This window comes from Giraffa tippelskirchi, chromosome 2, assembly GCF_054371585.1.
Source record: "Giraffa tippelskirchi isolate mGirTip1 chromosome 2, T2T-mGirTip1v1.2.pri, whole genome shotgun sequence".
Taxonomy (NCBI): domain Eukaryota; kingdom Metazoa; phylum Chordata; class Mammalia; order Artiodactyla; family Giraffidae; genus Giraffa; species Giraffa tippelskirchi.
This window is the reverse complement of record NC_137276.1, coordinates 73,900,607-73,925,539: the sequence shown is the minus strand read 5'-3', so window position 1 is coordinate 73,925,539 and position 24,933 is coordinate 73,900,607. Positions and strand designations below refer to the sequence as shown.

At 39.8% G+C, this 24,933-nt stretch overlaps 1 protein-coding gene across 4 annotated transcripts in view; it reads left to right on the top strand.

Moving 5' to 3' along the window:
* Positions 1-24,933, top strand: part of ARID5B (AT-rich interaction domain 5B) — a 197,761-nt gene that overhangs the window by 77,184 nt on the left and 95,644 nt on the right. For all 4 annotated transcript variants that reach the window (XM_081568992.1, XM_081568993.1, XM_081568994.1 and 1 more), the window contains one exon: positions 20,903-21,133. In XM_081568992.1, the coding sequence (XP_081425118.1) occupies positions 20,903-21,133 (231 nt within the window). The remainder of the gene's footprint in view (positions 1-20,902; positions 21,134-24,933) is intronic.

Below are 24,933 nucleotides of genomic sequence, written 5' to 3'. Positions count from 1 at the left end.
GTTGGGAAGATCCCCTGGAGAAGGAAATAGCAACCCATTCCAGTATTCTTGCCCGGAGAATCCCATGGACAGAGGAGCCTGGCGGGCTGCAGTCCAGGGGGTCACAAGAGTCAGACACGACTGAGTTTCTTCCACTGTCTTAAGGTAGGAGGGAGAAAGGTGGTTTTAAGTCAAAGAAGGAGACAAACATGGAATTTTTATCTTAGGTAATATTTGCTGGTATTTAAATATGCTTTGGTGGTATCTTGGCTGGTGTTCAGAGACTGTTTAAATCATCCGGGTTTTGAAGAATTACTAAACGGAGCTGTTAAATTGTGCTTTGTGAATGGCATTTAGCTACATATTGGTTCTGCCTTGGCCTCATGAGCAATAACATCTATTATCTGGATGGTCTCTGTCCATGTCCCAACTGAGGAAAAACTCAAATTGAGTTTGCATTTCAGTTGAGGCAAAATATACTAATAATACACTTCCTGATTAAAAGAGATCTTGACTGTTCGTGTGGACGGAGTGTGCTGGGCTTGCCCCGGTGAAGGTGGCAAGCCAAGTGCCAGAAATAAAAATGAAAAAGGAAGCTTTTAAGTTGTAGGCAACCTAGCCGATGTATCCGGTTTTTTCTTTGTGAACCTGATCAGAATCCAAATTGTATTTTTTAAACGCCTCCTTTTGTTGAAACTATTTTACCCACCACCACTTTCTCCTTTTGAGTCCGTAATGGCAGGCAGACCTGGACTCAAATCCCTTCTTGCAGCCTCCTGAGCAGAGCCACTGCTGCAAGTCACTTCATGTTTTTTACGCATCAGTCTCCTCATCTGGAAAATGGGGATGGTAATAATTGCTGTCGGGTTGTCTAGAGGATGAGAGAGATGTGTTTATGACCACCACATAGAAGGAGATCAGGAAGGGATGTGTTTTTATCTGCCTTAGAGAGTGTCCATGTATTCTTCAAACCTCAGCGCAAGCTTTGTCTTTTGAAAGCTATTCTTTTCATTTCTAAATAAAAAAAATTTTTTTTTCTAATGTTTATTTATTTATTTATTTTGCTTGTGGGATCTAGTTCACTGACCAGTGATTGAACTCAGTCCCCCTACATTGGGAGTGCAGAGTCTTAGCTACTGGACCAGCAGGGAAGTCCCCAGAAGCCCTTCTTGATGCTCCTTTGGTACCAACAATATGCCTCTCCTGCCGTGACTCATCAGAGCACTTACTGGTACATTTGTTCACATGCCTGCCACCTAGTAGATGAGGCTGCACACCCTTGAGGGGAGGGCCACCAGGTCTTTGATCTTTGTCCTCCTCCACTGTCTCCTCCTGATCCACAGGACGTGGTGTCTGGTCAGTCAATGGATGGATGGCCATTTCAATGTTGAATGCTATCTTTTCCAGGTTGCAGAGGGTGCAGTTGTGTGAGCCATGTGTGTGATGAGGGTAGGATGGTTTGTGGGTCTTGCTCTTGGGATCCAAACAGGGGAGGAGAATATAGTGAGAGAATTATAGAGAGAAATAGTGCCGTTGGATTCACTGAGCCTAAATAGTTTACTCGCTGAGGGGTTAAAAGTGGAGAAGTGCTCCAATGAAGAGTGTTTTATACAACAGCAGTCTCTTTCCAAGATTATCTTCCAAATAAGGCAAAATCAGGCTTCCTTGGGGGATTGTTTTGAGCCTGGAGACATGAGACTGGAAAGACTACTTGAATAGTACAACCTGACATGAGAAGTGTGCTTCTCATTTGTTCAGAAAATCACAAGGATTTTCAAGGTTATCAGACCACTGGACAGTCTCAGAGCTTCTCTCAGATTCTCATGAACCTGCTGTAACCCCTCTCAGAGGTTGGGGGCCAACCAGAATGCAGGTGGGGTGTGATGGAGTGACCCTTAATGCTTGATGACCTATTCCTGCTGTTAGGTGGGTGATCTTGGACAAGTTATTTACCTTGTTGTGTTTCTGTTCTCTTGTATAAAACAGGGGTATCTATATGGACTTCTAGGGGGGTTCTGGGAGGGTTAAGCGAATCTAAGCGTGTGAAGGGGTGTTATAAATTCTGAAGTGTTATACGAATGAGTGACTACACTACGCATGATAAACTATTTGTAATTACATAGCACTAAGCAGGCTGTGTGTGCAAGAGGGGAGTGAAGGGGGCTTGAGGGATTGCCATGATCAACATTTGGGTGCATACTTCCACCCTGTCCCTAAAATGTGATCAGAGAAACACTAGCCTGTTGAGAGGAGCCATGAATGACCAAAAAAAAGGAGGTGGGGCGGGGGGAGCGATGTTGGCAAAGAGGAAAGGAAGCAGGTGAGAGAGGATTTCATGGTAAAATAAATTCAGCAGAGGGAGTTTAATTTCTCCTGTTGGCTAAAACACCCCTTAGCTTGTCAAATGCCCTGAGGAGACTGTCTATGGAACTGTATTAAATTCAATGTTTTTCACACTATGGTACCCCTTTTTTCATAAAACTTTTGATAATGTGCTCCCTTTTCTCCCCACAAGCTAGTGTTCTTTGGAATATTTGAAGGGATGATTTGCAACTTCCCTGATAGCTCAGTTGATAAAGAATCCACCTGCAATGCAGGAGACCCTGGTATGATTTCCTGGGCCAGGACGATCTGCTGGAGAAGGGATAGGCTACCCACTTTAGTATTCTTGGGCTTCCCTTGTAGTTCAGCTGGTAAAGACTCCGTCTGCAATGTGGGAGACCTGGGTTCGATCCCTGAGTAGGGAAGATACCCCGGAGAAGGGAAAGGCTAGCCACTCCAGTATTCTGGTCTAGAGAATTCCATGGACTGTATAGTCCATGTGGTCGCAAAGAGTTGGACACAACTGAGTGACTTTCACTAGTAATAGTGATTATCTATAGAATGTACACTAGAGTCAATATTTTAAAATATATATTTATTTATATATTTGGCTGCATTGCGTCTTAGTTGTGGCATGCAAACTCTTAGTTGTGGTATGTGGGATCTATAATAGTTCCCTGATCAGGGATCAAACCCGGGCCTCCAGCATTGGGAGCACTGAGTCTTCACCACTGGACCACCAAGGAAGTACCTAGCTTCAATACTTTTTAATCTTTCAACTCATCTATCCTCCTGGGAAGCACTATTTTTATGCCCATTTTCCAGATTAGGAAACCAAGGCTCTGAGAAGTCGTTATTTCTCTTTTCCTAGATCATATCTTTAGTAGTTGGTAAACATTTTGCCCTGCCTTTCACACCCTCTACCTTGTTAAATTCTACAAATGATTGAACTTACGGGGTTCATAGTTTCTAAACTTTCCTAGCAATTGATCTTTCTGCCCACTGCTATTCCTGTACCCATGAGTAGGTAAGCTGTTGAAGCCAGTCTTATGGAATATGTGATTTTGAAATATGTAGCCTTTAAAGGGCTTAACTTGTGTTACCAAGTGTGTGTACGCGTGTATTCAGTTACTCAGGAGTGTCAGACTCTTTGCGACTCCATGGATTGTGGGCTGCCAGGCTTCTCTGTCCATGGAGTTCTCCAGGCAAGAATACTGGATTGGGTAGCCACCCAGGGATCGAACAGGTGTCTCTTGCATCTCCTGCATTGGCAGGTGGATTCTTTTACCAATGTGCTGCCTGGGAAACCTGTGTTATCAAGAGAAGAGGGTAGTTCCCGTGGTAAACATTACCAATTGCTGTGACCTTCTGATAGTGAGCTCTCACCTCCTTTTCAGCTTAATAGTTCTGTATTTATAGACCTGACTTCAGGACTTTTCAGAAACACTGTAGTTGCTTCAAACTGATTTTCCGTTTCATATTTCCATCCTGCCCCAACACCTGAGTGTCTTCATCTGTTTCAAAAGGGGTGTGACAACCACAGGAGTAACTGTTATAAAGCCCAAAAACAGAGACACAGCTCAGGCGTCCTCGTTCAGCATAGCGGGAGGGGGCCCCAGGAATCTTTATTTTAACACAGCCCTCAGTGATTCTAATGCGATCACAGGACACATGTCCTTTCTTGGGTTTCATTTAACCTCTGAGAATGGGAACATCCTGTGTGAGCTAAATTGCTTCAGTCTTGACCTAAAGCTAAATTGCTTGGTGACTCTATGGGCTCTAGCCCACCAGGCTCCTCTGTCCCTGGGATTCTCCAGGCAAGGATCCTGGAGTGGGTAGCCTTTCCCTTCTCTATGGGAACACCCTACCACTTGCCAAATGAGAACCATGGAGGAATCTCTCTCCAGGTTAAGGCAAAAACAGATTTCCTCTGAGGATTCAGTTGGAGAGATGTTAATTGAGAAGATTCATAGAGGTGTGGTTAGGGCGCAGAGAACCAAGAGGGGCAGTTGAGGTACCCAGGGGCTATACAGAGGAAGAAAGAGGGGTTTTGGTGGAAACAGGAATCATAAGGGACCTGCCGTCGTGCAGGGCTGAAGCCACAGCCAGAACTGTGGTGCTGAAGCGGAGGGCAGCAGGGGAGAAATAGCCCAATGTCTCTCTTTTTCTCCACCTGATTTCCTGCTGTGTCTTCCATCTGCTCAACTAAGCAAAAGCCAGGGTGCGAGGGAGACCTGTGATACAACATTCAGGGGTCACACAGCAAGACAGGGGACTGGGAAATGAATCTGGGAGTAGGGTATAAGTAGGGGACGCCGAATGGTGAATAACCAGAAAACACTAATTTGAAACATTAATTGAAATGAACATGAATTGGAAGGCTACCATGTGCTTCACTTATCTTTGATGTTAGGACATGGTAGAATGGGTAGAACTTCTGCCCGTTTCCTGACCTCCAAAGATTCCATGGACTAGAAAGAGGAGCCCAACATGAACAAATAAGATCAGTGTAGTGTCAGAGTAACTGAATCTTAGGAACTAAGGTGATGTCAGTGATCCAAGATAACAAGTTTCTGGAAACAATCATCCGTTATCCAGAGCAGAGGTTCTCAAAGACAAACAGTAAGTATTTCAGATCGACGGGCCGTAAGGTCTCTTCTTCTACACAAATCCACCTCTATAGCATGAGAGCAGCTGTACGCAGTGTGTCAATGAATAGGCATGCTGCTGCTGCTGCTAAGTCACTTCGGTCGTGTCCGACTCTGTGCGACCCCATAGATGGAAGCCCACCAGGCTCCGCCATCCCTGGGATTCTTCAGGCAAGAACACTGGAGTGGGTTGCCATTTCCTTCTCCAATGCATGAAAGTGAAAAGTGAAAGTGAAGTTGCTCAGTCATGTCCGACTCTTCACGACCCCATCGACTGCAGCCTACCAGGTTCCTCCATCCATGGGATTTTCCAGGCAAGAGTATTGGAGTGGGGTGCCATTGCTTTCTCCAGAATAGGCATGACTGTGTTGCAATAAAACTTTATTTACAAAAACTGGCTTCAGGCTGGATTTGGCAGTCCATACTCTAACATAAACCGTATCACAGAAACATCGAAGAGGTGCCCAGAACAGAGATTGGTAGGACCAGTAACTCATGTATGAAACCACAGAATTGTTACTGGAATTAATATATTAGTCACCAGCAATTTGTTTATTGTGTCTTTTATGAGAAAAGGGAAGTAGGTTTGGATATTAGAACTCAGGGAAAGGAAGGCATTTGCAGTGGAAATGATTTTCAGTGGATGACAAATATTGTGGGAAATGTGAATAAACCAGATTCTTCCTCCTGATGTCTTATATTGGCATGCTCACTACTAACCCTGTACAAAAGGAAGTAAAACAGAGCATATCCACATCAGTGCCTTTCAATGATGTTCTCCATCAGTGTGCAGTTGAGAGCACGTTAGAAGGTACCAGAGTTTTTATATGACTGCATTTCTGTGAGATTGAATAGCAGTTTCAGTTTCCATTAGGTTTTAGAAGTATTTCTTTCCTTCAGATGTTAAACTAATTTTTGTATTGTGCACACTAGGGAAAAAAAAAGATAAAAAATACACCCATTCTGAACAACCAATGTTCTCCTGGTATTGTGACAGGACGCAGAACAGACAGTCTGTGGACATGGCACTGGGGAGCTTGTAGCTCGTCAGCAGGAGAATAGATAGAACCCAGAGGAGAGGGCTCTCGCTGGGTTTTATAGTTGAAGCTTTAAGGTTTTCTAACTTTGATTTGCTTTTTATCATTCACCGAAAGCTGAGGGTGGCAAGTGAGGATCTCAAGTGAGGATCTCTATTAAAATAATGACACAGAATTGCTTGCTATCTCTGGCCTTCATTGGGGTTTTGGTTATTAGAACAATGAAATAACAGTCACAGTAATGGCTTTTTCTTCCTGTTTTGTTCTCTTCTCCCAGTTGGGTTTCTGATCCTTTTTTCTTAAGATGGTGGGATCCTAGAGTCCGGGACTGAAAGGCACTGTGGGGATTGTGCCAAGTACCCAGAATAGGCCCCTCGTCCCAGCTGCCTTTTTAGGTCCAAGGTGTCTGACATAGTGGTCTTCAGGTTTCCTTCCTGGTAGACTCACTAAAGCTCTGCGGTCCAATATGATAGCTGTTACAAGCTCCATGTGGCTCCAAAGCCCCAAAATGTGACTTGTCCTAACTGAGATGCTGCAAATGTAAAATACAGATTTTTAAAGCTTAATTTGAAAAAATGATGTAAAATATCTCATTAGTAATTCTTTGCATTGCTCATGATGAAATACTGTTTTTGATGTATTGAGTTAGATAAACTAATTTTTATAACATACCCTAAAAAAACTTGAATTTACACCATGACATAAGACAAAGTGTTCTCACTAGGTGATATATGTATCAGTTCAGTTCAGTCACTCAGTCGTGTCTGACTCTTTGTGACCCCATGAATCGCAGCACGCCAGGCCTCCCTGTCCATCACCAACTCCCGGAGTTTACCCAAACCCATGTCCATCGAGTCGGTGATGCCATCCAACCATCTCATCCTCTGTCGTCCCCTTCTCCTCCCGCCCCCAATCCTTCCCAGCATTAGGGTCTTTTCCAATGAGTCAACTCTTTGCATGAGATGGCCAAAGTATTGGAGTTTCAGCTTCAACATCAGTCCTTCCAATGAACACCCAGGATTGATCTCCTTTAGGATGGACTGATTGGATCTCCTTGCAGTCCAAGGGACTCTCAAGAGTCTTCTCCAACACCACAGTTCAAAAGCATCAATTCTTCGGCGCTCAGCTTTCTTTATAGTCCAACTCTCACATCCATACATGACCACTGGAAAAACCATAGCCTTGACTAGACGGACCTTATATATATATATATATATCAAGTTGTTATGTTGTATAGCCTAAATTGTTATATGTCAATTATATCAATAAAAGGGGGAGACAAAATGTTCATTGAATTATTACTTTTAATAGTAAAAGACTAATGCTAAAACAGATAAAAATAGATTATCAAAATTAATTTCACCTGCTTTATTACTTTTTAATGTTTAATTACATATTTGGCTCACAATGTTTCTATTGAATAGTGCTGCTCTAAAAGAACTTTCAAAAATCATATATATGTCTTTTCTCAATTTTGATTAGACGTTTAACATTTTTTATCATAAATTTGAATGAATTTTTTTGTTAACAGGCAAAGAAAGTATTAAACATGATATGGGATGGAATAAGATGATGATTGACTATGATTAGAATAAATATTATATATCATTTGATAAAATCTTAAATATTAAAATCTATGTTTATTAAAGTACAACAGTTCTGATATAAATCATGTAAGTTTTTATCCTTAAGTTTTTATCTAGATTATTTTTAAAAATCTGGTAGCCTTGCAGAACATCCCAGCTACATTTTAAAGGGATCAGCATCATTAACCTTTATTGCTCTGGCTTTTCTGAATTCAGAGCATCTTAATGCAGGCCAAAGTACTCTATTTCTACTGCCAGCTTCTCCTTTAATGGAAATATGTGAAAAGGGAGGAAAGATCAAAGCCTATGGTTTACTGTCCCTTAATATATCAATAAAGTAGGCTTCTCCAAAACCAGTATTTTGATTGGTCTCTTCGGTGGTCATAAGACGGCATAGGAGATGGAAAAGGAGGTTTGCTGTGTTAAGTGCAGGCTCACTGTTGGGAAATGAATGGAATAGGGAGTGAAACGTGTCTTGAACATGTGTGCCATGCCTGTGTAGATTCTCCTGGGAAAGACTTCCTGGACCCTCTGGGTCCAGGGGTTGGCCAGTTTGAATACCTCTGATTTAAGATGAGCCAGTGGTAGGAGAAAGGCATTTTGCCCTCCTCATTAAGCCATTCCAGAGGCCTATGATGATTTACAAGGGAACAGTGCAATCCAGGTGTCTCTTGTCACCTGAGGATGTGAACTCCTAGAGCTCAGTGCAGCTGTGTGGAGATGGCTCAGCTCTTTGAGAGTGGTTCACACACTCCTCAGTGGTGAAATTGTTTCTTAAAAAGTCAAAGAATGAGATGAATGCCTAAACTCAGGCCCCATCATCTAAAAGGGCAGTGGGTGCAGCACTGCTGGGAGGATAACTTTGTCAGCCTTTTGGGGAAGAGCTGCTGGTCCAGAGCCTAGAGTGAACTAATGACATACAACAGCTCTTACTCACTGACAAGACGTTCAGATGCTAAATGCAATACTCTCTATAGACAGTTGGCATTTTTCAATGGCCCTTCAAAGATCTAGGAGGGATAACAAGAAATTAGGACACTGACTGTGTCCTCCAGGAGTTGATAGTTTAATTACTGGTTGGAGAGACACCTCTTTTCCTTTCAAGAAGCAATGAAGAGTGCATCCAGGTAGAAAATATAACCCTTGCCAGGTAGTCCTCCTTTTTAAAAAAATTGCATAAAATGTATGCATATAACATTTACCACTGTAACCATTTTTAAATGTAAAATTCAGTGACACTAAGTGCATTCCTAGTGTTGTTCAACCATTACCACTATCTATTTCCAGCTTTTTCATCATCCTAAACAGAAACTCTGTACCCACTAAGCAGTAACTCCCCATCCCCTGCCTCTGGCCCTAGCTCCAGCCCCTGGAAACCTCTCTTCTATTCTCTGTCAGAATTGGCCTGTTCTAGATACTTCATATAAAATAGACTCATACATTATCTGGCCTTTGTCTGGCTTATTTTACTTAGCATAATGTTTTCAAAATTCATTCATTGTTGTTGCATGTATCAGAACTTTATTCCTTTTTATGGCTAAATAATACTCCATTGTATGCATAACCACACTGTTTCTTTATCTGTTGTTGGACACTTGAGTTTCTACTTTTTGGCTTTCATGATTAATTCTGCTGTTAATGTTGATGTACAGGTATCTGTTTGAGTTCTTGTTTTCAGTTCTTTGAAATATATACCTAAGAGTGGAATTACTAGGTCATAGGATCATTCATCCCATGGACGGAGGAGCCTGGTAGGCTGCGGTCCATGGGTCACGCAGAGTCGGACACGACTGAAGCGACTTCACTTTCACTTTTAACTTTCATGCATTGGAGAAGGCACTGGCAGCCCACTCCAGTGTTCTTGCCTGGAGATTCCCAGGGACGGGGGACCCTGGTGGGCTGCCGTCTATAGGGTCGCACAGAGTCGGACACGACTGAAGCAACTTAGCAGCGGACACGACTGAAGTGACTTAGCAGCAGCAGCAGCAGGATCATTCAATATGTAACTTTTTAAGGAACTTCCAGACTGTTTTTCACTGTAGCTGTACCATTTTACATTTTCACCAGCAAAGTATGAGGGTTCCAATTTTTCAACATCCTCACCAGCATTTGGAGTTTATTGTTTTTGTTTCTATTTATGTTTTAAGTAATAATAGTATTACTGGTAGATGTGAAGTAGTATCTATGGTTTCAGTTTGCATTTTGCTAGTGACTAATGATATTGAGTAATTTTTCATGTGCCATTTGTATAACTTCTTTGGAGAAATATCTATTCAAGTCTTTTTAAATGGAATTGTTTCTCTTTTTGCTGTTTTAAGAGCTATTTGTTTCCTGTATATTAATCCTTCATTTACTATATGATTTTCAAATATTTTCTCCTATTCTATGGGTTGTCTTTTCACTTTGTTGACAGTGTCCTTTGGTATACAAAAGTTTTAAATTTTGATGAAGCCCAGTTTATTTTTTGTTCTTGTTGCCTACACTTTTGGTGTTATGCTTAGAAACCATTGTGAAATCCAAGGTAATGAAGATTTCCTCCTGTGTTTTGTAGTCTTAACTCTTAAATTTGCGTCTTTGATAGATTTTGAGTTAGTTTTTGTATGTGGTGTGAGGTGAGGGTCAAATGCATTCTTCTCCTATCAATACTTAGTTTTCACCCACATCATTTGTTGAAAAAACTGTCTTTTCCCATTGAATAGTCTTGGCATCCTGTCAAAAGATTTGAAAGTTTATTTCTGGATTCTTCATTCTATTGGATCACATTTGAGCCTTATGCCAGTACCACACTGCTTTCATTACTGTAGCTTTGTAGTAAGTTTTGAAATAGGAAAGTGTAAGTCCTCCAGTTTTGTTCTTTCTTAAGATTAACTACTTGAGATCTCTTGAAATTCCATATAAATTTGCCAGATGTTCCTGGGCTTCCCTGGTGGCTCAGATGATAAAGAATCTGCCTGCAATGCAGGAGACCTGGGGTTCAGAAGATCCCCTGGAGAAGGGAATGGCTACCCACTCCAGTATTCTTGCCTGGAAAATTCTATGGACCGGGGAGGTTGGCAGGCTACAGTCCATGGGGTCACAAAGAGTCAGATACAACTGAGTGACTAACACACTTTGCCAGATGTCCACATCTTTAAAAAAAAAAAAAACTGCACGGTAAAAATGCAGACAAACAAAGGAGAAAATAAGAATCACAGATAATGTCACAATCTAGGTGTACCCACTGTTAATGATTTTTAGGCATTAGACAAGAGAACATGGGATATCTCTTCACACCTTCTAGAATGGCTGTCAAAAAGACAAATAATGACAAATAATAGCAAGTGCTAGCAAAGATGTGGACATATTAGAAACCTCATACACTGTTGAAGAGAATGTAAAATGGTGTAGCCATACTGGAAAACAGTCTGGCAGTTCCTTAAAAGGGCAAACGTAGAATTACCATATGACCTATCAATTTTATTCCTAGGTATATATACACAAGAGAAATGAAAACATATACCCACACAAAAACTTTTACGCCAATTTTGATAGCATTATCCATAATAGCCAAAGAGTGGAAATAATCCAAATGTCTCATCACTTTATGGAATGGATAAATAAAATGTGGTATATCCATACGATGGGATATTATTAAGCAATAAAAGGAAATGAAATGCTGATTGTTGTTTAGTTGCTCAGTTGTGTCCCACTCTTTTGCAACCCAAGGACTGTAGCCCACCAGATTCCTCTGTCCATGGGATTTCCCAGGCAAAAATATTGGAGTAGGTTGCCATTTCCTTCTCCAGGGGATCTTCCCAACCCAGGAATTGAACTCACATCTCCTGCACTGCAGGCAGATTCTTTACCTGGGAAGCCCTGAAATAGTGATATACTCTACAATATGTATGAACCTTGAAAACATTATGCTAAGTGGTAGAAGCTGTTATAAAGAACTATATATTGTGTGAATCCATTTACATTAAATGTCCAGAATAGGCAAATTTATAGAGATAGAAAGTAGGTTAGTAGTGGCCTAGAATTGATGAGGGGCAAAGAGATGTGGAATGAGGGGATATAGGGGTTCTTTTGGGAAAATGAAAATGTTATAAATTTAATTATGGTGATGCACAATTAAATATACTGAAAGCTTGTACATTTTAAATGAATGAATTGTTTGGTATGTGAATTCTATCTCAATAATGCTATTAAACAAAAGACAAGAGGTTGAGCATATTATTTCGTACCTTATTCTCACTGAATGTAACAGAAGCATCTTTGCAAGATCTTAAATGTTATTTGATTTTATTATGTTCAATGACCACAGTTTTAATAAAAGTAGCCATACTGTGATTTTTCCAGATATAATATATGTTCTGTTATATAGTATATATAAACACACACATACACATGTGTATGTATGTATATATGTATAGAATGGCTTCAAAATGCTAGGCATTAGGTAATCAACATTAATCAATTAACACTTTTTGGTGTTTAGTGCTCCATGAGTTCAGTTCGGTTCAGTTGCTCAATCATGTCTGACTCTTTGTGACCCCATGGACTGCAGCACGCCAGCCTTCCCTGTCTATCACTAGCTTCCAGAGCTTACTCAAATTCATGTTCATTGAGTCGGTGTCGCCATTCAACCATCTCATCCTCTGTTGTCCCCTTCTCCTCCTGCCTTCAATCTTCATCAGGGTCTTTTCCAATGAGTCAGTTTTTCACATCAGGTGGCCAAAGTGTTGGAGTTTCAGCTTCAGCATCAGTCCTTCCAATGAATATTCAGGACCGATTTCTTTAGGATTAGTGCTCCATCCACAGGCTTTTCCCCCTAGATATAAACCATGTGGGAAATGATGAGATTTAGCCTGATCAGTGTTGACTACTTGTGAAATAATCATGTCCATGAAAGTCATGACAAATAGTGATTAGTCATTTTGTTAAGGCACAAATTCACATCTTACATGCTAAGAGATTAATGTATGGAAGTTAAATCATTTAGCTATTGATCTGTCCAGCATCTCACTTTAGTTAGGTTTATTCGTAAGTTTGGGGGTTCGGGAGGGTCTCTCAAATGTCAAAGGCTTACAAGGTGGCTGCAATAATGATATTATGGTTCTCGCAATGACAGCAGACATAAACTAAAAACTGAAAAATAAAAAGTTGTGTAGCTATTTTTTTTTAAGACCAATTGTGTTAATGATGGTCTGGTTTCCCTCTCTTATAGCAACTTTGTCATTGTAACCAGAGGGGCTAACTGAATCTTAAAAGTAGCTTCCTGTAAACGAAGAGAGGGTTGATTTAAACTAAGTTCAAATCCAATATAATAGCCTTACTTGGGTCACTAGTAAATAAATGCATAAATTAATCTCTGAGAAAACTTTTGGCACAATTTTAGAGTAGGAGAAATTTTGTCCAAGCTCTGGCTCCTATGTGGTCTCCTGGGCTCTTTATATTTTCTTCTTCAGCCACTGAAACTCACTAAGAATGAATAGTTGACTTGTAGCTAAACAGTTAACCCTGTGAACGGGAGGCAGGTCAAGGCAGGTCAGGTTCCTTAGAATTACATCCCAGATGTGGTCACCACTTTTACCTACAGGTCTGTCTAGGCATGTGGTCTCACCAGTAGATACACCTGCTGCATAATCCCTGTCTTCTGTGACCTTTAAATTTGTCTGAGATGAACCATGTGGGTATCACATGCATAATTCTCAAGAAGAAATCTAATGTGGCTCTTAAATGTGGCTTAGAATTCAGTGACTGCTTGGTGGATGCTTGGTGGTGGAGGCTGGCTTTGCCTCCCAGTGGGTTCATTTGTTCCTCGAAATGATGGCATGCTTGGTTTTAGTTTAGCTTTCTGTTGTTTTCTTTTTTGCGTGATGAAGTAATAGTAGGACAAAAGCTGATATTAACATATTAACACATATTTTTATATTTGTGTGGCCATCCATTTGAAGTGGTTTGCTTTTGGAAACAGCTGGTTAAAAGCCTGGGTTTCCATTTGAAATATTCTTTGTTCTGTTTGCAACCCTGAACTGGCGTATTTTCCCACATTTTATAAGTTCTAAAATGATGTTTTTGTTGCCTATCCTGGGAAGATCTGTCTTTCCATTTATCGAAACAAATGGCAAGCTGGGGACCATTTAAAATAGTTTTTATTTTTTAGTTAATAAAGCCAATCTTCTTGTTCTGTTATGTTAAAAGGACATTATCTTTTTATTGTCAGTTCTGTTTGGCTAGATCTGTTTTCTGTCTTAGAGTGATCTGAGGGCTGCCCCACTTGCTTACTGTGTAGAGAATTACAAAACCATTAAGGGTGGGGCAGCACCAGCTGACTTACAGTACAAACCATTTCTCAAAATAACCACAATAGTGCAATACTGATGTGCAATTTACGTCACAGTCTGTTTTTATGAAATAGTTTGTGGCATTTTCATTTCTATTCCGGATGGAATCTTGTTCTCTCTCCCTTTTAATCAGGCATTTAATTTATTTTTATTATTAATATTTTCCACTCCTTGTCTTGGCATGCCTCCAATTTAACAGCTTTGATGAGGAAGAAAAAAAACTGATCTTTCCCCACCCCAACTCTTCAACATCAGTTTAACTGTAACTGTATTTTCCCCTTTGATGTGCAGTTAAGTTTGGGTACTAAGTTGACTGCCTTATGAGAGATGTAGGGACACATTTAAACAGGTTGTAATCAGAAATTGATAAAGTTGACGTACAGCTTTGAATTTTAAACACTTTCAACCAATTCAGGCTATTTAGTCATAGGCACTGCTGCATTTTCCTTTTACAAATGTCTTTCTGTATAATGTCCTGTAATTAGAACAGGAAATCATTGAGTAACTGTAAGATGAATAAGAGCACTTAGACTGAAAGGAAAATTACCTTCCGAGAAATTATATGCCTTTTTTTTTTTTTTTTTGCTGCATGTTACAATGTTGGTAATGATAGTAACAGCTGTAGCTACTCTTATCTGTAGAATTTTCATGCTTAGGTTTTCTGGAATAAAAAAAAATCATTTTCAGTAATAATCAAAAATGAATGGATGGAAAATAGGAAATGCCTAATTATGACAAATATTCAGTGTCACAACAGAGCAGCAATTAAGTGGAAACTTCAATATAATTGTCAATAGCAGGAAGAATTGGAACAGTGCCAGGTATATAAAGTTGATGCTTTGCCGTTGGTTGTTGCTAGGAGCACAGTGAAAAGTATAAAGCTTTGAGAAAGGAATGCCTAATGTAATAAAGTAACAGAAAGGAACATAAATCTTTGTAAGAGCCTCTCATATTGACATTTATTTTACTTAAATTGTCTGAAAACTAGACATCAAGTTTTATAACATGAGCAAATTCATATTTGCTTGGGGAACAAAAAAAAAGAACACTGTATATTATCCTTGAAGGACTAGGGACATTGTGTCTCAAACATAACCTTCATACATATTTGGAATCTTTTAAGTGAAAATCTTTAAATGTTTGTTTCTATTGGCATCCAAATGCATTTGCCCTAATACGATTAAGAGAACTAAAGGGCAAAATACTTGGCAGATTTTTCACTTGAGGTAATTAGGTGCAGGAAGGAACATGCATACTTTTTCCACCAGGCTCTATAAAATCCTGGTGCGAGGGTTTTTTAAGCCTTTTTTTTTTTTTTTTTAAGCTTACTGTGATGTTAGAAGTAGATTATAGTGGTTTTCAGTAAGCATACTAGTGTGATGTTTCCGAAACAAGCCTTTTCTCCTCCCCTTAGAATGAAAAAGAAAGTTACATTTCTAAATTGTTGTGTAAGAGATAAAAGCAAATTTCTCCTCCGGAATTTATGTTTTCAGCCTTCTGTGCACTTGGCCACCATTATCTATTTTAAAAAATAGCATTATGGATATTTGAAAGTCAATGCTCCATTAATTCATTGTGTTTGCTATTTCATGCATCTCTCTTTTTACAAAGACGACTTGAGCAACATGCTATTCAGAATGAATGCGGGCTCTTACCCTCTCCCCCCACTCCCTCCCCACCCCCAGCCCAATGCTGAGGATTAAAGCAATGGTATACAGTTACTGTTTGAAAAGCTTGGGTGGAGTCTCACGTTATAATTATAGTTTCTCAGTGGAATTCTGTTTTGGACTTTGAAAATACATAAATAAGTGAAAAATTGACATTGAGAGAGGTTAACAAAACGTGTAATTATGATATAAGTGCAGGATTAGAGTAATTTTGGTTGAGCATTACAAGCAGTGTACTTTTAGGTATTAACTTTTAATAGGCAAAGTTCTTTTCATTGAAGTTGAAATGAGGTTGAGTAATTTGGGGACTCATTCCCTTTGAATATTTCATTTTAAAATAGGCATACTCATAAGCATACTCACTCACTATTTTTTTTTTTTGGAGGAGGGGATACTTGAGGAATGGGATGACATTTTAATAGAATATCATAATTATGGTCTGAAATGTCAGTCTTTGGTACCAAAATTTATTGCTGGTCATTTTCTGTTGACAGAAATCAAATAACGTATATATAACCCAACCAACTGCAGCCAACTAGTGTGTGTTAGAGAAAGATTCCTTAGGGTAATACTTTGATTTCTTTCCCTATGTGGGTGTGGCTGAAAGATAATCTTTGTTCCAGGAACACTTTGTTTGTCTTTTGCTAAACAAATGTGCAATTTATCCACTCTTCATTCATTCTTAGATTTATCTGCTAGACCTATTATGAATTGGAAAGGGGGAAATGTCCTACACAGCCTTATTGTCAGCTCTTATTGTCAGCCTTATTGTCAGTTTCATGCATAACTTTGTATAGGAGTGTTTGTTTATGTGTGTATGAAATGCATAGGAGGTAGGAAGTAACTGAGGAATTTAAAGAAGAATTCTTGAAAGGATTGTCTGGCTTTATTTGTTTCTTAGCGTACTAGGGCAAAATAAAATATGACAGCTGTTGAACAATTTAATTTTTTGTAGCTGTGTCAGGAAGAAGTTAATTTAATGTGAAGGCTTAGGAGGGAGTTATAGGATCATAGAATTTTGTACTTGGAAAGCACTTCCAAACCCATAGTTTTATGTTCACCTTTCATAGTAAAGTGACCACACTTTGCCTTGAAAAAAAAAAAAAAAGTTTCTTCAGTTCAAGAAACTTCTGCCTAAACTGCAAAGAAAAGAGACTCAGGGTTCCTTCACTCAAAGAAACTTTGACCTAGATGAATTGTTGGTTCTTCCAGATCTCACCTTTACACTGGATCTTATCTTGACTCTCACCTAGAATGCTTGTTCACTTCTGCACAGGAGTCCTCAGGGTCTCATGGGCTTCCTCTGCTTTTTGTAAATATTGAAGGCAGCTCCTCTGGGAACATCTAATTGTAAGGTTGGAAATTTTCCTCTGTCCAAACAATGCTGAAATTCTGCTCCAAATAGATGGTTCTGTTCATATACAACAAAATTATAATGATTTTTTTTTTTAATCAGTAAGCACTGCCACATTAGGCCGGGTCCCAGCTGTGCCCTAACCTCTCAGCCAGGGGTAGGGATTCTAAGCTTGCACAACCTAAGAGTTGGCTTGATTTCCTATCAGGTAGATAGAAAGTAGAAAGTTGGTAAACATGAGGATGTATCAATATTGTTAAATTGTTACAATAGGAATTGAGGTATTCCAAAATAAGAACACACTAACTTAACCAGAGTAGAAGAATTCTAACTTAGAACTGGCTGAATTCCACAGTTGTGGATGAAATGGACATCTCCTATTTCATTTGATCAAAGACCACCATCCTCACTCCTAATGTTGTAAATCAGTTAAATCCCTTTAACAACAACAATATGTCAAAGGAAAGATAATTTACTTCAGCCACACCCATATAGGAAAAGAAATCAAGATATTACCCTAAGGATAATGTTGTTATTATTAGTGACATTGTCATAATGAAAAGCTCATCAAGCTTGGAGTTAAAAAGTTGAGTTATAATCTCACCTCTATCAGTTTCTAGTTCCTTGAGATCCTAGGGTAGTCACTTGAGAGTCTGAATCTGGACTTTCCCATCTCTAAGGGAATATTAACAAGGTGTCGTGGCACTAATAGGGTTGTTGTGAGAAACAGCAACAGAAGATATGTTGTGTGAAAGGCCTTTGTAAATTTTAATGTTTTATTATTAGCTCCAGCCATCGCAGTATTTTTGCTCCGCTCTCTAAGCAGGAAAGCAGTTCCTCGTATTTTTGTTTAAGAGTGCTTTTTTACATTCACTGTCTTCTGTGATACCTGTAACAATGTTAGTAAAGTGGCAAGGAGAAGGGAATTTGGTCCCGTATTGTTTCAGGTACAGTGGGGTTTTGGATAGAAACATATACCTGAAAATAGGAAAATATATGTGTGTGTGTGTTTGTATGTGTGTGTATATATATATATATATGGAGAGAAAGAACAAAACCCAACTGAGTAAATCATTGTAAGTGTTAATTGCTCAGTCGTGCCCAACTCTTTGCAACCCCATGGACTGCAGCCCACCAGGCTCCTCTGTCCATGAGATTTTCCAGGCAAGAATACTGGAGTGGGTTGCCATTTCCTTCTCCAAAATCACTGTAAGTCTATGTGAAAAAGCTAAACTCAGGTGGTGTTTTCACATTTAAATGTACATGAACTAGCTGGGTACTTGTCAAAGATATAATAAATTCCTTGGCCACTCCCTTAAAGATTCTGAATCAGAGGTTCTTAAGATTCTCTGCCTTCCTGCGTTCTCCTGTGTGATTCTGATATGGGCAGTCTCAGAACATTCTTAGAGATACTGTCTCCAGAATGAATGGACATCATCCATAGCATGTGTTTCCATGACTTGGGATCAGAGGAAATTTGCTTTTTTTCTTCCAATAGAAAGAAAAGGACTCAAGGTTTGGTTAGTGTTTTATAGACTGTGAAGAAATAGAGACAAATGTTTCAAGGATGAGGTGGGGTAAAAATAAATAAATAAATAAAGGTCATTTCTAAGCACAGAACATAGCCAGGGACTGATTTCATCCAGAATAGATAATTAAGAAGAACCTCGAGATGGCATCCTCATGGAGAATGAAGGAATAGGAAGGAAGTGAAGTGGTCCCAAGAGTCCAGGTGACATCTTCTGCTATAAAACCGACTCTGAAACATCCATTTTTTTCACCATCGTTCAACCTTAGAAGTATGACTTTCTCCATTTCAAGAACATGTGAAGACACTAGTACAGCTCCCCCCCACACACACCACCACTCCCATCGCAGAAGTGAAATCAACAGGCATTTTTATGGTATTTACTATGTACCAGAGATGGTGTTAGGGGCTGAGCATGCTGAAATAAATCCTGGGGGTTCATGGTTATACCCCCTGGCTGTCATCTTGGATGATCTTGGACAAATCTTGGTCATCTTGGACAAATAGAGTGCAATAATGCAATTGACACATTAGAGGCTGCTTCTTCAAATAGTACTCAGACACTCTGGAATTCTGATGAAGTTTTCATAAATATTTTCACTAAAACTTTTTTCACTTTCACTCTATAGAAAGCACAAATTTGAACTAGTGTCTTCATCTACTGTAAAAATCTCAAGTTGGCATGCCTTGGGACATGTATCAGCATCTTCAAACTATTTTTCACTGGGGACTTGCCTTCAGTGTAAACATATTTCCATTTAATTAAGTGTGCCAGCTGATGAAGTGGCTACCCACAAACCAGGCAGGAGTCTAAGCAACATAAACTGCTAAAAGATGTCATCTTGAAAGCAGCTAAACATCTTCATTCTGGGAAGAAGCCTCCAGCCTGAGGAACTAAGTGAACATAATTAGGAATACATCTGGGTATTGGCCTCCTATCTGAAAAGGTCACATGCACGCCTTCCATTGGTACTGGTTATGTCCCATCATTATGTTCTGTCCTTCCTCATTCGTCTCCCACTGGTTGCCAGATGGCCACGAAAATGTTGGTATCCTTAACAACTGTTTTGTGCAGTTCCCTGCAGCATGGTAAAGGCTCAAAATATTGAGTGTTTTCCCTTTGGATAAGCAAGTGACATATCTGGGAATTGCTTGCAAATGCCCTGATGGTGTGGTTATAGAGAGTGATGGCAAACTGGGTCATGGAGCCCAAATTCAGCTTGACATTGTGCAGGTGGCAGGATACCAAAGGGGAGGGGGAGGTTGCCATTTCTCAAGCTTAGGGTGAAAGAAGGATTAATCCATGCAGAATCTAGTTTTTGTAAATATGGTGACATGTAAATAAGTATTAAGATCGTTATAAGAGGGAGCTTCATTAAAGTTGCTGAAATGTTCTCCTGAGTTAAGTTGGTTCTGATGGAGCTCTCACAAGGATGCTTGGGGAGTCCTCTCAGTGTGGTTCTCTGAGTTGTGCCAAGTTACCAGATGGATTTGAGGAACATTAGAAGATAGGGGGTATGGGTTGGGGGGAGGGCGGAGAAGGTGGATGTATCAATCACATTGAGAGAGATCACACTACAAAAAGCAACCTCCAAATCAGACTCACTTGAAACAACAAGTGTTTATGTTGTACATCCATTTAGGACCAACCAGATGCTTTATTCCATGTTATCCTCACTCAAGACCAAAACTGGCGGAGTAGCCACTATCTGAACCATTACAGATGTCCAGAACAAAGGGAGGGAGACAGTTTGGTTAGTTGCACTCTGGCTGTTAAAGGTGCCACCCACTTCTGCCACATTTCACTGGCCATAACCAGTCACATGGCCACTTTTCTTCAATGGGTGGTCTTTCCACAGGACCATAAAGGGAGCAAGATATATTCATTGACCAGCACTGACAACCAGCAGAGGAGGTGATGATGTTCTGGAGACCCACGGATATCTCTCTTGGGCCAGATGGCCTTTAGACAGGCTTTAGACAGGCTTCAACCGCTGAAAGATGATATAATCCAAAATAAAAGCAACACGAAACTGTGGAAAGAAATAACAAAGAAGCTCAACAAAATTCTGAATTTTCCTGTTGATAAAATAATGATATTAATTATAAATAAAATATAATAATATATTTATGCACATCAGATTCTTTCAAGACAGTTTTCTGGTTCTGCTGCTTGCCAGTCACCTAAACATTGTTCAGTCTGTCAATGGGGTTATGGATCCAACTCTTCCTTCCTTTATTGGTACTGAGGCTTTTTCATGGAGCTGGAAGAGTAATGGGGCTGAGAGGATGCTAGCATTAGCCAGATTGTGCTAAAGATGAACCAATATAGGAATCTTGCTGAAGACTATATTTTTAGTATAAAACCAGAGGTGAGCATTGAAATGATGCCATGGCTGCCACAGTTCTTTGTTGGAGGGAAGAAAGTAACAGACGTGTTTTCTCATTTGTCTAGGGGAGGACGAGGAAGAAACGAATGTGATAGTTCTCAGCTACCCTCAGTACTGCCGCTACCGCTCGATGCTGAAACGCATCCAGGATAAGCCGTCTTCCATTCTCACGGACCAGTTTGCGTTAGCCCTGGGGGGCATCGCAGTGGTCAGCAAGAACCCTCAGATCCTGTACTGTCGGGACACCTTCGACCACCCGACTCTCATAGAAAACGAGAGCGTATGTGATGAGTTTGGTGAGTCTTTTCATGATTTTTTTTTTTCCTACATGAAACTTGTCCGTGTGTGGCTGGTTGTTTTCAGTTCTTGTTAGGAGCAGTGGTGGGGAACGGGCTGACTTTCACAAGCCTGCTGTGCCCCCCCCCACCCCCCTCTTCCCCCAGTGATTGCCTCAATAAGACGTCACCGCCTCCTTGGCAGCCTCTGTTTCCCAGGGCACAGGATTATTATTTAGAATGTGTTGTTCAAGACAGAGTCTGGAATTGCTTGGTCAACCTTGAAATTGGACTTTATAGGACAGAAAGCTTTTATGCTAGTCGTTTCTTAAAAGGCTTTGGCTCTTCAGATACTGATTGTTTTAAATTTAACTGATCACTCCCTTTTCCATGGTATGCATACATGCTAAGTTGTTTCAGTCGTGTCCAACTGTTTGTGACCCTGTGGACCATAGTCCTCCAGGTTCCTCTGTTCATGGGATTCTCCAGCCAAGAATACTGGAGTGGGTTGCCATGCCTTCCTCCAGGAGATCTTTGTGACCCAGGGATCAAACCTGCATCTCTTATGTCTCCTGCATTGGCAGGTGGGTTACCACTAGTGCCACCATAAAGAACTATAAAAATACACTAGTTTAAAAAGAATACACCATTTTAACCACTTCATTACTGTAAGGTAGGTAGGTAGATATGTAATAGATCCCCATGCCCCTGAATTTTGAATTGCTATGAGCTGTATGTGTAAAAATCACATTAGTTTCAAAGACTTGATATGAATAAAAGATTGTAAACTAAATTAAAAAAAGAAAAAGTTAACTCGGGATAAATTTAGCTGATAGAATTAAACTATTTAGGTCTTAGTTAAGAGGCTGAAAACATCAAGAAAACAATTGCCTTGGTTTTAATTAGTTTCACTATTCCATAATACTGTATTTAGTTCCCTTCTTTAAGATCGTATGCTGTCCTATCTGTTTAAATTTCTTGGATGTGTTCAAAATATCTGGAGAGTAAGAAATTACCAAATTTGTAAGTTTTGCTTGACTCTTCATCTATTTTCTTACATGTATAAGTAGTATTGGAGAAAGAAATGGCAACCCACTCCAGTATTCTTGCCTGGAGAATCCCATGGACAGAGGAGCCTGGTGGGCTACAGTCCATGGGGTTGCAAAGAGTCAGACACGACTGAGTGACTAAACAACAACAATAATATATTTATACACTATACCCGTCAAAGATGGATATGTGTACATGTATCTGTATCTGCATCTCTGTTTAGCTGACTGGTCATGAGTTCTCTGTAGACAGAAGGAAAGGAGGAGAAGATAGCACATCCTCAGTTGAGGAGACCTTGCATGATGCCGTGAAAGATTTGAGACAAGATAAAATCACATCTCTCAAATCTTCACTTTCTCATATCTCCCTTGAAGATAGTGCATCATATCAGAGGTCCTTGATAGTCTGGGCAGGGATATCAGAATATTCTGGGGGTGCGTCATCATAGTACACACGTCACTTGGAAGTTCCTATACTTACAGAGGCAAGAACACCCCCCACCTCACCTGTCGCTTCCCTGGGAATCACCACCACAAAGCAAGTAGGGTGATAACTGAGCCACGCTGACTCCTTCATTGGCACCTGGGTGCAGAAGTGGTGGAGACCTGTGGCCTAGAGAGCACGAGGTCCCTTTGAGCAGGAGCATTCCTTGATTCTGTTGGGTAATGTTTTTCCAAGGACGCCTCATTTTGTGAATTATGCAGATTCAGATTATTCTTCTCAGTCGTCACAGGCCTCACCATGGCTTGGGGAGTCCACAGTGACCTCTCTAGTCTGATTATTCGTGACACCAGCAGCCCTGGAGCAGGTGGGATGTTGTAAGTAGGTTTGGTGGGCAGAGGAGGGTGAGGGTGACCAGATGGCTTATCTGGATCCAAGAAGGAGGGAAGAAAGAGCAGAATGGGACCTAAGTTTATTAGACATGACTTTTTTTGGGTTACAAACCATCTTTTTCAGATGCCTTCTACAACTATGGCTTATCAGTCTATAAGAGAGTAATAGTGTTTATGCAAGTTATTTTTTCCTTTTTCCAGGAAGATTTCCTTGTCATTCATAATATTGAAATCACCTTTTTTATTCAAGTAGTTGAATGTATCCAATACATTTTTTTTAAAAAAATGCTCTTTCCAGATCAGCATTTATAAATCTTCCCTTTTCAATACTGTTTTGAGTTTTTCCTTTTCTAGCCCCTACTCCCAAACCCTCCATCCTGCTTGCTACTCAAGAGGTCTCTAAATTCTTGACACAAAATACAACTGGAAAAATGCTTTCCCTAATTTAAGTGTATTCAGAATTAGAGTTTCACAATGTAATATAATGAAAAAATGTTTTAACCTTTTTGGCTAAATTAAGAGTTATTAGTCATTGAGTTTCAAAGCTGTTGCATCTAGAATTGGTAATAGAAGTTCCAATTTAACAGTGATCACAATGGTTGTTAAGAGTTACTAAATTAGTTTTAAATGTTCTCACAAACACAAGCATCTGACTTTTAAATGTTTTCCTGAACTTTCTTCTGGTAATGCTGCTTTTTCTTCCCCAGTCTCTTAAAGTGGAAGCTTTCTTTTGGAACAAAGGTACCTTTGTTAAAGAGCTTCTAGATGACTAGTCTAAAAATTAGGATATTAGTTTTTTTGTAGTTAAGTTTGTACTTCAAATATTTGGTACTTCTTATAGGATTTCATTTTAGTTTTAGTAAGAGAACAAAAAAAAAAACCCAAAAACTTATTCTGACCTGATTCAAAAACCTTCACCAACATCCCTCCTTCACTTTCCACTTCTGGTCATACATCTTAATTTCCAGAGAAATTCCTCTTAAACCTCCAACCGGTGCTATTTGAAATCAGCATGGGTTAAAGGGTTTGTTAAAACGTGGGGTTGGGTTTCTCCAACCAACTAACAGTTGGTGGAAGAACATAAATTTAATTAGTGACTGGCATTAAACAAATGTTCCTAATATTAAACACTGCCAGATGACTGAAACACTTCTGTCAGATTACCGCGAGTGCCAGGGGGCTCACAGATGAATTTTCTACACAGTATATATTCTGTACCACACGTTTGGTGACTTCAGTAATTGGTCAAATGTAATTTAGGTAACAGTATGCCTAGGCTATAAAAATCAAATTTTATTAGCCATATCACCAGGTGGATGAATGGTAGAGCTGATGGCAAAGAGTTTATAGCATTTAGCAGCTACACCTTTGACACATGAAATTCATAAATTGCCATAAAATACCTCCAAGGCCCTTCTCAAAAGGACAGTGTCCGCTTTCCTATGATTAAATAATGTTTATTTTATTAACTAATATATTTTTTGCTCTTTTCTATTAAATGGAATTACAGATTGGGGGTGAGAGAAGGGTTTCAAAAGATAAATAAAAGGCAGTCCTTGCTCATTTTGAGGATTTAAAACCTAATTGGGGAAGACAGGATTAACACAACTGAAAGGTTAACTAATGTTACAGGAAAGTCAAGGACGAAGTATTGGATGAGTGTTGCAGAAAGCAAGTGCAGGAAGCATTTCGCAGTGAGCTGAGGATGTGGAGGAGGTGGCCTGGCTAGAGAAGATAGTCATCATGGTGAGGGGTCGGGAGAAACCTCGTGGAGAAGGCAGGGCTGGATCTGGTTTCGAAAAATAGAGAATAGTGGGAGAGGGATAACTTGGGAGATTGGGATGGGCATATACACTATTATATATATATACATAACAGATAACTAATAAGAACCTGCTGTGTAGCCCAGGAAACTTTCCTCAATACTCTGTAATGACT